The sequence below is a fragment of the Xiphophorus hellerii genome, chromosome 18 (assembly GCF_003331165.1).
Source record: "Xiphophorus hellerii strain 12219 chromosome 18, Xiphophorus_hellerii-4.1, whole genome shotgun sequence".
Taxonomy (NCBI): domain Eukaryota; kingdom Metazoa; phylum Chordata; class Actinopteri; order Cyprinodontiformes; family Poeciliidae; genus Xiphophorus; species Xiphophorus hellerii.
The window spans coordinates 26,826,132-26,840,793 of NC_045689.1; the positions used below are offsets into that span (position 1 = coordinate 26,826,132).

At 38.1% G+C, this 14,662-nt stretch overlaps 1 protein-coding gene across 7 annotated transcripts in view; it reads right to left on the minus strand.

Moving 5' to 3' along the window:
* plch1 (phospholipase C, eta 1) overlaps positions 1 to 14,662 on the minus strand; it is a 76,432-nt gene that overhangs the window by 43,696 nt on the left and 18,074 nt on the right. Inside the window, exon 1 of one of the 7 annotated variants that reach the window (XR_004336566.1) lies at positions 6,756 to 7,333. The exons of 2 other annotated variants lie outside the window; for them this stretch is intronic. Coding sequence is in view for 4 of the 5 variants with exons in the window: in XM_032545297.1 (XP_032401188.1) it covers positions 6,756 to 6,933 (178 nt within the window). In the remaining variant the exon portion in view is untranslated. Of the gene's footprint in view, positions 1 to 6,755; positions 7,334 to 14,662 lie in introns of those variants that run through there. 4 more of the 7 variants (XM_032545297.1, XM_032545296.1, XM_032545301.1 and 1 more) reach the window with 4 other exon arrangements.

Consider the following 14,662-nt stretch of genomic DNA (forward strand, 5'->3'; position numbering starts at 1 on the left):
GTCAAATCTACTTCAGCATCTTCAGATCTCAGAGTGAATACAGCCCAGGTGTTGATGGTAACCGGCTGCTCTTTGGTGTTTGCTGCTGTTTTCTTCCATTTTGATCAGGAAAAAGAATTCAGATGAATTCATTATGGCGTCACTTTTGAATAATGCTGTATTATGTCCTAAACAGTATGGCATTTTTAAATGTCACCACCCATCAGCTTCAACACGACTCGCCCGCGAGCTGATGTGCAAACTATTTTCCGACAAAGCACTGGTGGGCAGACGGTGGCTCACCAATGCACTGTTGTGCTACAACAAGTCTGCGACATTCTGGCAGTCACCTAAAGCAAAGCTTTAAGTCAACGATCTTTAAATGAGCAGAAACGAGAAAAGTGGAGGAGAAAAGAGAGGTGGAGATGGGAGTATTAAGGTAGTCTGTCTGATTGCCTGACTGCCACGTACTGCCCAGCTTTACAACAAGCATAAAAAGGGTAAAACTTCAGACTTTTTGCTTTTTGTGACAGCGTTTTCAAGAGACGCAGACAGCAATGTCAACAAAAAGTGAAATTTCCCTCCTCATTAGTGGAGCTTGTTGTTTATGTACGAGCGCATTCATTGTGCTGCAGATGTAGGACACAAAGCATGCTTCAGCACAAATATATAAACTAAAACTCACATCGCATATTGAAAGGCAAAGCATCTGCTCTTTTCATATTTTCAATCTTTGATGTCTAGTTTAGTTAAAGATCAGCGCCTGACGGGGAGAAAACTTGAATGTATGACCATCAATATACAGGATCAATAAATACTTAAGTAGGAATTAAGTATTTATTGATTACGTGTCTCACAGTATAGACAGTGCTGGTTTCCCACCATATAGAAAATTAAATTTTGGTCTCATTTGACCCTGGACACATTTTCTTTCTCTCTCCTGCTTGGCTCATGGAAAACGTTAAATAAAACCTCTTAACCAGATTTATGGATCTCTCCCTCGGCTACCTCAGATTAATGCTCTGATTTAATCTAAGTTTCTTTCAATTGTCTCGGCAACTTGGTCCCCAAAACATCCAGTGTGTTCTTGGGTTTTCATTACGTTGTTTACTCACTACTACACCATATGTTAGGCTGCAGAGCTGTAGACGCTGGAGAATTTGACTGCATTTTGAGGAAGTAATTCAGCCATTTCATTCAGGTGTGTTGGACCAGGGATACATCAAAAGGTTGCAGGACACTGGAGCTGAAGATCCCTGCTGTATAGTATGTGTTGGGTGAAAGGTGTAAGAAATTCAATATACTACTAAAATGACTGCTACTGTGTTAGGACAACGTTATCATGATGTCACGTTTGCCATGTTTTCTCCCTTAGCAATTTCTCCAGGTGTTTATGGATGCTTACCAATAGCTAGCCAGAATATGAGAGACACAGCCCCACTGTTAGAGCCACTTCGAGCATTCTGCATCCTGATGTGAGTGAATCTCATCAGTATAGACAAATAGCCCACATAGCATATTATGAGATTAAGAAACATTATTTTGGGTTATTGCTGCAATATTTAAGTAGGAGTTGTGTAAATTCATTAGAAGTAGTATCAGTGAACAAGCATAAATAAATAAATAGCATCTATTATTTTTGTTACATGTCTTGACTTTGCATTTCAGGCAAACCATACAGAGCAGCTGGTTGCCTACATGTAGCATTTCATGCATTTGCCATTTCGACTCTATTGTCATATAACTTTATTCTTGTAATATTATGACTTTGTTCTCGTAATTTTAAAAAAATATTATAGCCTGGACCTAATATTCTGTCATAGAGTCGGCCGGAAGCCCAAATAAATAGAAGCTTGTAGAAAGCTTGTCAAACAAGATGGTGACATCACTGTTAACTATGGAAAAACCAATGAGTTTCAATTATTCGGATGTTCCAAAAAAATTTTCAAAAAATTAAGTCTTCAAAAACCAAAAAAATTGATTAATCAAATTATTGTCCAGCCCTACCAATCCCACATAACTTTGTTTTACTTATCTAGAAATGGAAATAGGCAGCTTAAAGGTCAAATTACATATATGACAAAATTATATAGATAGAAAGGTGAAGATAGAAAGGTATTCAATATGAGCAAGATCAATAACAGAGTTTTGGGGTAAGTTATTTGGAAGACAGAAATGGGATCAGCTAAGCAAATTAGTCAAGACCAAAACGTGCAGCAGTTTTCAAAACTGAACATTTTTTGAATATTCACATCTTAAAGTAAGAGATTGATGAACATTGTTGTTCTTGTTATCCAGCTGTGACAACGTTTGACAAAAGAAAAACTTTACAAAAATTTAAGGGTAAGATATAAAAAACATTTCTAAAGTAGTAGGATTTTGATGGTGTTGCAAAAAGCACACATTCAGAAGATGCTCACAAAAACACCAAAATGCCTCTTCTGATGACACGGATGATTATCTTCAAAGACAGCTAAAGTCAAACCACTCATGGCGCTAAAACACATGTTTAAGCATGCTTGACAGTGCACACACTCAGCAGAGTGCTTGTCAACAGCCACTCTATCCCGAGGACAGGCTTTGGTATGAATTTTGTTTGGATATTTGACAAGTTTTCTTGGTCGCAGATGCTTACTCCAGGGATTATAAAACACACACAAAACAACACATGAATCCTGGAAATTTAAATCACCTAACACAGTGTAAGGAAAGTCATAGATCCATCAAGGAGATCACAAGCTGCCATGTACAGTAATTGTGGAGTTTCAGGGAGTCCGTTTTACAAATGCAACTGGAGTTTAGCTCATTGCTAATTGTATTCAATTTCAGCTTGTCACTGAAAGGAGGAAGAGATCTCTGACAAGGGATGTGGCACGATGGATTTAGAGAAAACCTAATGGATTGCTAGGGTCAAGCTTTCTAGCATCTGAGCATGACGTTACATAAAATACAAGGGATTACTGTTGTGAAAATCCGAGATTACAATTGGTTAAATAACAAGCCAAGGCAACTAAAATTCAGAGACATCACATGACGTCTCTCTGACTGTCGAGTGGGAGGAAGAGTTTAAATATTGCCTTTTCCCCCAAACTCTCATTAAACGTTTTATATGTCAAAACTTATTGATTTTTAGGGGCTCAAAGTCTGTCCTATTTGAGAAGCGAGGTCAGGGTCAACTTTTTTTTGCCTCTTTTTTTATTGAAGAGCAGCACTTACACTGGATGCTGTTATGTATAGAATCTAAAGTAACAACACAGTTAAAGTAAAATGACTTCATCTTCAGCGATCTGAAACAAAGAATTGACTCGTTGTAGCCTGGTTAACTAGCAGACTGTTTACTTTGTCGTTGTCGACCAGCAGAGTGACGGAAAGAAAAACCAGAGGCTAAAAGATTTTTTTTAAATCTTGCCTGAGGACTGCAAGGAGGAGCTTTGAGAAAATAGGCGGAGCTTTGTATGAGCCAGCTCTTATGCGCCCCTGAATGGCTGCCATAGGAGATTCAAGTATTCCTCAAACATGCATGAAAGTTGAGCATAAACTATTGCTTCACAAATCTTTTTGTGCATACACAACAGTTCTACATGGGGCCACAGGTTACCGAACAATCGTGTTTTTTGACCTCTGAGAGGAAGTCGGAGTTTCCAGAGAAAACCCATGAATACACAGAGAAATTGTGAACACAAGCAGAAAGCCAAGCCGAGATTCAAACCCAGGACCTCTTTGCTGGAAAGCAACTGTGCCACCAGCTGTACCACCACGCAGCCCCCTTATATTTATCCATAAATTTATAGTTGCATCATTTTCTAATATTGTTATTAGAAAATGTCTCAACCATTTTCTCTTGTCTCAACCATTAACTCTTGCATCATGAGTCAATATCTTTCCATAGGGATTAAACAAATCTCAAAGCTACTCAAATAATTATTTATGAGCAAATATTTGTTGAGAGAACTTTAACAATAAGTTAAAGAAAAGCAATGAGACACTGACTAGAGAACTTAGTCAGAAAAATGTGTTACTCCAAAACAAAACAAAACAAAAAAATAGGTCACAATGAATCATTCATCTTGTTGGGCCACTTTTGAAATCGACGGCATCGTTAACAATTGAATTCAGAGTCGCACAGTGGCTTCAAGTACTGATCAAATCCAGAAGTTTTGATGAGAAGATATACTTTCTACTTTATTTTTTCACAGACAAACAAAACAATCTTGTGACAACAACGTAGGCAGAATAAAGCAAAATGAACACTTTTCATAATTCCTAAAATGATTGAGATTGCTCGTAAATCACTGTGTAAATGTGTAATTTTTCCTTAAAAAGAAATCTTGTCAGTCTTTGGCCAAAACAAAAGAGCATCTGTAGATGCAGGACTAACATTTCAAAGTGATAACTTCATAAAAGATGTAGTGTACAGCCAGTACACTCCCACCAATTTCCACCTATATATATATATATATATATATATATATATATATATATATATATATATATATATATATATATATATATACTGTATATACCTGTATATATACACACAACTAGGCATGAAAACTGAAAGAGCGGACAGAAAACCCGTGGGTGACGTATTATCAGGAACAGGAAGTCAGATGATGATCCTAGATGAGAATTAATGCCCAGTAGATTTCTTGTTATTAATTACATTTAATTAATTAATTGCTCTGTGGCCTAAAAATTTTCACATTAATCTCTTCTTCCATGTCCATTTAAGCAATAATCCTCAGACCATATAAGTCAGACAATATCTATTATTATCTATCCAGCCGCAGAGACAGAAAATAGGACTCGGTATCTCTTTAACCCCCCAGCTGTCAAATTTATGTGATCCTGTACGGCCCTGTGTCATGCTTTGCAGTTTTTACAATGTCTGGGTTTGGTCAGTACTCGCTGTGTGATCCTACAGAGGATGTTAAAAAACGACAATACAAGACAGTCTCACCCTCATAATGATACCTTGATTATGTGTTCATACACCATAATTTATTTTGTGTTACAAGCAAACATTCAATACATTTTATTATTATTGCTTTGAATGTGACAATCTCATACAAAGCAGTGCAACAAACTAAAGTGGAAGAAACAATAATAAATGGTTTGGAAATCATTTCTGCTCTTTTTTTTTATCATAATAACTAAAACTCAATTAAATTGGATGTGGAGAATCTATGAACAGCAGTTTTTAAAGTCTTGCCAAAGATTTCAAGTTTAGGTCTGGACTCTGGTTGGACCATTCTATGGCATAAAAATACCTTCATCTAAAACATGGGAGTCGAAATCATTTTCATTTCAGGCCACCTCAAGATCCAGAATGCCGTCTCTGCATTGGATGAGTTCCTCTTGAAAAGAAATAACATTAAACATCTTTTCACCTTGATGTAATTTGGCCAAAAATTAAAAATTTTGATAGATTTTTTTCCTTTCATTTCACAGATATGTAGAAAATGTTAATACTGTAGAACACAACAAAATACACTTAGTGGTTTCAAATATGACTATTGGTAACGCAAGAACGTGCACACTGAAAAACGAGAACAGGCGGTCCAACTTAGAAATATTGTGCTAATTCATCACAAGTAATCAAATTAAGTTGATCCAAGTTCATTTATAAAGTTTACTAAGTTGTAAAGGTAAACAAAGTAAGTCCGACCAGCTTTACTCAATTACTTGTCACTGATAAACACATTTTTTAAAAGTTGTATTCTCTTTTTACAGGTGTGTTTTATTTGCTTGTGTCTTCAGTGTTTGTGGCTGATCCACTGCATCCATGTGTGTAAAAAAAAAACAAAAAAAACTCATCATCACTGTAGGTGCAGAGCATAGAGGAGATCAAAGCTTTGTCTTGGCAAAGAGACCGAAGCCAATTCAAACACATTTTAATAGGGTAGGTGATGAAGAAAGCCCTTCCTCACTTAGATCCATTTAATAAGACTAAAACACAGAGCACCTGGTGTGACATTATCAGTGACACTGGTTTTTATTCAGCTGCCATCCTCAATCCAAAAAAAAGAAGCCACACAAAGAAAAACAGATAGGAGTAATGTTTTGATTCTTTTATGCTTCTGTAAACATATCTCTCTATTTTTAACAGTACTGGAGGTAAGTTGAACGGACAACAGTTTCTACATGATTTATTCATATCTACATACATTTATATTCACTGGCATCTGCCCGGTTCTTCATGCACTATTCATGTGTCGGAAGGCGCCCGTGCCAAAAAGTACGTGGCAGCCAATTCAGCTGTGATGCAACACAAGGAGCGCGGCAATCAGACAACAACACAAGGGGTCTGAATGGAGGGCTGGCACCGCCGGTCGCCTCTTGCGACCTGAAGGGTGATTGTGTGCAGAGGTTTAATCATGATGTGCTTCAGCTTTGGTTGGCTGGCTGGCTCTGAATCGCATAAACACATGATTAGTGAAAACGACCGGCGGTGAATTACCCACAGTGCCTCTAATAAACAAGATTTCTGACGGTTCAAAGACACGGTTTTTTGCTCATCCTGGAAATACTTTTGATGCATAAACATGAGTATCCGCTTCGTGTGATGTTATAAATAGCACGAGCACGAAAAATGATCGCTATGCAACCTGATCGTCGGCAATGCATGCGTTGGAAAATGGCCTGCGCTGTGACAGAAAAATTAAAGTAGGAAAAGTTGGATAAGGTAGAGGAAAGATGCTTTATTTTTTTGCATTTAGTTTTCTTAAATGTCACAAAAATGACAATTTCACACCAATTTTTTTGTTCCACCTTACCAGTTTGGGAGAGTCGGCATTTGTGCGGCACGGCCACGGTGCCTCCGATGTGGAAAATGTTACACGCCAGGAGGGACGCCCCGGAGGATTTTTCGACGGAGCCGCAGAAAAAGGTCGATCGCACTTTTCTCTTCGACAAAACCGCGCGACTGAAAAGCGAAGAACAGATTTCACCCATTTCTTGGTCAGGACGCGCGGAGAACAAGCCAGAGTTCGGGTCAGTCCCAGAACGCAACACGAGCAGCTGCGGATGAAGTTGAAACCATCAGCTTTTCCCCTGACTTCAGACTTGACTGATTTCAGACTTCAAATGTGGAGAAAATACATCAAAACTCCTGCTGTTCATCTTCCTCTTCCCTGGTGATCTGATCTGCAGCGGCGCCTTCGTCTGTTTGGAAACACACACACACGCACACACGTCTACCTTTCTGGTCATCTGTTCTCCACTCCCACCTCCTGTTTTGCCATCCACTTCTCTCTGATGTTCGCAGCTCTCTCAGAACATGTGCAGCTGTGGCCGCTGCCGCAGCGCAGATTTAGAAAGCGCGATTTAGCAGCTCTGTTATTGTTGTTTATTGCGTGATTATGGGAAGAGAATGGGGCAGCTTACCGGGTGGGGTCATTCAGGTCAACCAGTGGAATACGCGGATAAGAACGATGACATAACATTCATAATAATAATAATGCACTACCAGAAGTAAGATTTAATGGCTGGACATGTGGGATGATGTGTGTCTGCTTGTGTGATAGCAGACGAGTCAATCAACGCACATCTGGCTGTCTTTCGTGCAACGCTCCCCTGATTCAGAGAGGCTTTTTTTTTTTTTTTTTTGTCCATTACAGTTTGTCTGTTCACAGTGTGACTGCAAGCTAATTGAAAACCTAAGTTAAGTTGTTTTTTACAGAGCGTTTCTGTTGGTGCGGCTACTTTAATTTCCAACCATTGCTGGAGTGATCAATCGTGATTAATCAGATTAATCGTGGTTAATCAGATTAATCGTGATTAATTGATCAATAACTAGTTATTGATCTTGATCAACCAATAATCAGTTAATTGATTGATTATTGGTTAATCAATTAATCATTAACAGGAATATAGAGACTCAAAAAAAACCTATTTGCTGGGAGAAAAAAAACTGCATATTCACAGCAGTAATTCAGCCAAAACTCTTCAAGGTATATATACATTTTGCAGTTAGGATATTTTTTTAATTTTATTTGCCCTTGTCAACAGGTTCAGATTCACTAATGGGATGCTATTTTGTTGCATTTTAGACAAAAGTATGTTTATTTTCTTCTTAAAAAATGGATCTGATCTATTTGTTTATTTGCATCTCTCAATGTATTTCTAATATATATATATATTTTTTTTTTTAAAAAAAAGCTCAGAAGATCAAATGAAAAATTTGCAAAATCTGCCCATTTTTTCCTGATAATGAAAAATGTATTCATTCTGACGATTGGTTAATCGTCAGACTAACCTTTAGTTTCAGCCCAATTCCAAACACAAGTTAGGTCATTATGAAGCACTCTTTGTCAGAGTGTCTTCTAGTAGGAAGGGGTCCGGTTCTTATTGTTACTTGTCTTTATTTACACCCGTTTCACCCTCTGCATGTTCTGTTTACATATGGACACTGGACTTCGAATTTGAACAAGGAAAATTATAATTTAGACAATCTCCAAAAATCTAACACCAGTCTAAAACACCATAGATGTTGCACATTCATGGGGAAATGTCCTACATCTACATGATTTGTGTCTAATGGTTTTGTTTTTCATCTGAGGAGTTTTTTACGGCAAAATCTGTTTGAAAACAAGAGGTACAATAACCTTATTATAAATGTTTAGTATTTTTACACTATGTAGTTCCCTACAAATAACATGGCCGACTTGTATTAAGGACACATAAGTTATTTGCTGCCACACTTCAAAACATACAACCCACACCTGAACAGGGAAAACTGGTGAGCATTGTAAAAGTACATTGAATTTATTAAGAAATGTAAACCAGAAGTTTTTAAAGCTTATAAAAAACTGAAATGTCTGCAAAAACTGGGATTCCAATTTAGGAAGTTGGAGGTTTAATGTGCCTCTCTTACACCGTTGCATAAACAGCAGTATTATCTGGTACTGAATAATATGTGATTTGATCTCCAACTGACACTAATATTTTTTTGTTAATCTTATTTTTTGTATATCACAAATACACCACTGCTCAAGAAACAAAAGCAAAAGTCACAGCAATAACCTTAAGTTGTTGCTTAATCTCATGCTATGCTATGCACATGCTTAGTCTGCGCTAGTGAAGATTTTCTTAACTCAACACATCTAGAGCTTAAAATGGCTGACACAGCAGAGGACTTCATAGATCTCTTCCGATTAATCCAGACTTTTTACCACTTGGGAGCTCCCACAGTCAGGGTATAGGCAGACGATTGAAAGTCCAGTCTTATTTAGATACAACAAACATGGCATCCAAACTTTCACACAAAAACCTTTTCATTTCATTGTATCACATTAAATCTGTTGCGTATCTATTACCACGCAACCTTTTTTAGGGCAGAAGTCACAGCTATTTCTGGAATCATAAACAGCTTTAAGGAAGTACACCGATATCATGTTACCTTACCGGTACGCCTAGTCACTAATTGTTAATAAATCCAAGCGGTTCCCCCACCATGCAGCCAGAATGAAGTAAAACTCAGTGTGGCATCACAAATGCCAACTTCACAGATAAATGGAACAGCGGGAGGCAATAATGTCAGACATCAAATGACTAATGGACTCTTTTGGTGAAGAGCAGATTGAACAACCTGCACGCCTCTGTGAACGTGCGCCATCAGGAATCTCACCTGTAGTTCCACAATCTCATACATTGCAAAACTGTACCTAGTAGTTAGACCTAACCCCGGGTTGTCACCTCATTCTGTGTTTTTGGCTTAAAGTCTCCCACTGATTATCAATTACAAATTATACAAAAATGTGCTCACTTTTACTTTTTTCACCCTAAGTCATAATTGGGCAACACAGCATCAGGAAAATAATTGAAATATAGGTGTTTAAAAATGTGATCATATTGATCTATATCAGATGTCTCCCACCCGTCTCCTCAGAGCCCACTGACCTGCATCAATCAATCAATCAATCAGCTTTATTTGTACCAATAGGTAGATTTGGTTAAAGTGAGGTGAGTCAGCTTTGTTGCCAGACAGAAAACTTTACATCGTCACAACAATAAATCTAAATATAACATGATTCAAAATAGCCCCGGAGTTCAATACTTTTAAATATTAAAAACCATAAAAACAGTTTTAAAAAAAAAGCAGACTCAAATACAGTATCCTCTTTAGGACAAGCTTCAGAAATAAAATAAGATAAAATAAACTAAAGTTAGTATTATAATATTAATATTAAAACTACACTAAATTGAATTTTGGAAGCTTATGCCAAATTACTTGCAAGAAGCGTTAACGCATATCGTTTGAAGAGTTATAGTTGACTAATTATTGTATCCAAACCCTCCTTTGCAAAGATATTGAGATATTGAGATTGTGATTCAATATATTGTTCAAGTTTAGTTTTTAAAAGAGTGACCTGTCCAGAGCGTATCCCACCTCTCCCCGACCTGACGACCGCTGGAGGTAGACACCAGGAAGGAAAAGCGATTTTAGATAATGGATGGAATGGAGAAAGATGAAAGTAGATTGTTTCAAATTTGCTGTTTAGTTTTGTTCTACACAGAAGTGTCATATAGTTGAACTAAAACCTAAGATGCATAATTTAACTTAAATGAAAGCTGTTCTTTGGAGGATTGTGCTTGGAAGAGAATCAAATTCATACATTAGAACGTGAGGCACACAAATTGTGTCAGATGGATAAAAGTTTATGATAACAGTTCAAAACTACAAACATAAGGAGAATTGTCACCTTGGGGTTTTTCATCTCTGCAGGTGTGATAATCCCATGTTTCAATATAATTCGCCTTACGCTGCAAAGGAGATATTTCCTTTAATGAGCTATTTTCCAAAAGGGAAAATGTTATTTATTTATCTTTGTTAGCCAGATAACACCACGGATTATATCACCGAGGTAATAGACGAAAAACTCCAAATTTTACCTCATGTAATCCCATAATGAATTTATTGGAAATATTGGCCTGAATTTGAGATTACGACATCCAGTCCTCTTCCTGTTCAACTGTTCCTCTAAGGACACTAGGCAGCTTATAAAATTAAATTAGCCGGGCGCACAGCGCTGTGACAGATGATGACTTCTGGATAAATGCGTGGGAGAAATCAGGCCTTTCCATGGTGGGAGGAACTCTGCTGCAGAATTGTGACAGTACTTAGCCAACCCCTTGACAAAAGTGGAATTGTGTCACTCGCTCAACCAGCAGGAGCGAGCACATAGTGACTGAAGGCTGGTCATATTTTATCATCATGTCATAAAACAGGATAATAAAGTGTCATTATTTTAAGTTCAGCTTGCCCTCTTTATTTTCTACATTTGAGATGAAAGGTTTCCCAGCATGCAGAAAATAATCAGTAGACCACATGACTCAATCTGTTGTCAGTCGGTGTGGTCCAGAAGACTATTTCATTTAACCACCTAATTCTGCTCTCTAAATAAGGACCCTTATTTATCTTATGACCAGGCACTCTGGAGAACATTGCAATCCTTGGGCCACTAAGTTTCCTAATTATGATCAATAACCACCATCTGCTTGCCAACTGGTTATTCAAGAAGGATGCTAGGGAAAAGTTGCTTCTGTCTTTAAAGTATGTAAACTTGTACAAATTAGTAGAATTTGCTTTAAAACAAATATCTAAAAATAAAAATTACCATGTGCTTTGTTCAGAGGAGCCTAAGATTGATCTCATAACTTCAGATGAGTTTGGTATAAAACATCAAATTAGTTTGTAGAAAAGCACGTTTCACCTGTTGCCAGAAGACAGGAAATGGGTCATCATTGAGTTTTTAAAAATCAGAATCATATGGTCAAATCAGTACAGGAAGGCTCACCAGAGACAAAAACAATCTTCTTTCATCATCCTCTTCATACAATATACCAGGGATACATTAAAATATGCAAATAGACAACAGGTTTAATTCAGTTTTTGAATAAGAAAATAAAAACTAGATTGCCTAAGATGCTATAAAATATTCATTTACTGTAAGTGTAATCAATTGTAGCAAAGGATGCATGTTCAGCTAAAAAAGAAATGCTTTTATCATCATGTAAAAAGTTCAGCCGTTTCTGCTCAACTTAATCTGGTGATTAACCAGTTAATGACTGGATAGAGTTGTTTAATGGAGGATTTTTTGTTACAGTATTTGAAGCTAAATCAAAGCCACAGAGGAGCTTTGAGTAAAAGAAACTTATAGAAAAAGTTGCTTTTTTTCTCTTAAATGCAAATGTATATATATATTTTTTATAAGTTTTGGCTTCATTACTGCTCTGAGTCTGTTGTTCTGTCAGCAAATTGCTTTTTTGGCGTCTGTATAATCCAAAAATCATTGGACAACGATTAATCGTTTAGTGAATTAGTTGACGATTATTTCAATAATTGATTCATCATGATTAATCTGCTTAGTAGTTTGTGAAAAACAGTTATTTCCTAACAGGATTTTTCCAAGGTAACATTTAAGTAAAGTATTTTGTATTATTATTATTTAAAGTAACTTAATTATTATTTGTTGTTGTTTTTTTTTTTTTATTAAGAACTAGTACTGCAATATAATAAACTTGTTTCAAAGCTGTTTTCACACCAGGCCTGTCAATAGACGCACTACATGTGTGCACCAAATCCTTAATGAGGAGGTTTGCATCCCAGCTGAACTGACAACTCATCAGTGCAGTTCTGTGCACTTTCATTCTAATGCAATAATAATAAAAACCTGCGTTTTACCTTTCACACCTAAAGGGGTTTATTAAAATATAGACCGGTTTACAGCACACTAATGATGCTAAAACAGAGTGAGGGGAAAATATTTTTTTTTTAAATACACACCACTCACCTATTAGAAACATAAAAGGTTCAGAAATGGTGGAGCAAAAAGAGAGAAAGACGCGCTCTTATCTCACGGCTACTCGCTTTGCCTAATTAATCCCGCTTAAGGCAGCACTAGAGTCACCAAAGCTACAAATGGTTTCCTCGGCGCCTCCGGGGGTGCAGAGTGAGGAGAGGCGCCAGAATGAAAATAAACACGACAGAGCCGAACGATAATGCATTCACAGGAGATGTTACCGGAGGGGGGACGGAGGGAGGAGGTGTCCCCCTGACTGCCGCAGCGCAGCACAGACATCAAAGGAGCAAAGTGAAGTCTGTGTGCGCTGTGGACGACATGCGCCTGTTTCATGTGCACATTATGATCGCGACTGATGCTGACGGTTCCTGCCAGGTTAAAGCTTCTTCTCTTCTCTCCCTGTTGCTGCGCCAAATGAGATACAGTATCTCTGGCGGCAGAGACAGACTGTCACGCAAACTGTCTGATGTCACGGAAAACATGTGCCACGGCTGCCTCTGTGGTGCTTTAATGACACAACAGGATGGGCAGCATTGGTCAGTGTAGCAGGTCAAGAGGTCCGTGTCAACTCTGGAGGAGCTGCAGAGATCTACGGCTCGAGTGGGAAGACTCTGTCGACGGGGCAACTATTTGATGTGCATTCGACAAAGCGAAATCCTTAAAGTCAACTCCAATCAAAGCCAATCAAACCCTTAATGGAAGTCCTCTGACAGATGGAGATGACAAGGCAAGGACAGGCAAAGCAAGAGTCGCCGTCGTCCAGCTCAAGAGTACCTGGGTCATCCGGGTCCGACTGTTCAATCCCAGTATGACGTCAGTGCCGCTGAAACCTGCAGGCCATGCAAAGCCTCCAAGACATTCCTGAACAGTTGCCTCAGAAGAATTCTCCACATTTTCCGGCCAGACACTATCTGTAACTGCATTTCCGTTGACCATACGATTGCGCAAATTGAAATTACGAAAACAAATTTGCTTAATGGAAGCACAATAATAAAAAAAATCATGTTTTTTGATATAAAGTTCTTGCGCCGATGTGAGGTGGTTTTTCAGTTCTATCGAAATGTGAACACTTTGCAAAACTGCGATGGAAACACTTATCTTGCATCAAACTAGCTTGTGTACAGCAGCAACTCGCTTATTTTTACTCACTGATCTCCTTGGAGAATGAGCAGCATTGCACAGTTAATCAAAAGTTGAATTTGTCATTTAAAAGTCTAGCTCTTCTGCAAAATCTGAAACTACAGTTTACCCAAAACGCTGCATTTGTCCCAAGTATCAGGGCCTTGTTGTACCAACGCCTGAACAAGACGCCGACGGCTGAAGTACAAATGCAGTTCATGTATTTACATCTGTTGCCACCATGATTTCTAATGACCTATCACTTCAACAAGCTTATTCAAGTGTGATTTCAACTGCATTTCATATTTACTGGAAGCACCACAATCGTGAAATTGTGTTTAATCGCAGATTAATTAGCAGAGTATCGACAAAAGTCTGTGCACATTTCTAATGGAAACACAGCTAGCAACATCAAGCTAAAAGGACCTGCCAACTCTCACCATAAGCAGAAATCAGGAAGAAAAGATTTCGCTGGGCAGGACATGATCTACCCAAACTGCCAACCAACATCACCAAACAGGATCCAAGGTGGAAGCGCCAAGGCAACCGAAAGAGAGGTCGTCCAGAAAAACACCTGGCGACGAGATCTAGAGGTAGACGTCAAAAATATGGAGACAAGAATGAATGGCCATAGGACAGAAATCTCTGGGATTCTACCTTTGGTGGCCCAAACCCCGGGAAAGGGTGAAGGGCAACGAGAGATTACCCAAACTGGACATTTTATTAAAAGCAGCAGGAAGTAAGGAAAGCTATAATAAGGG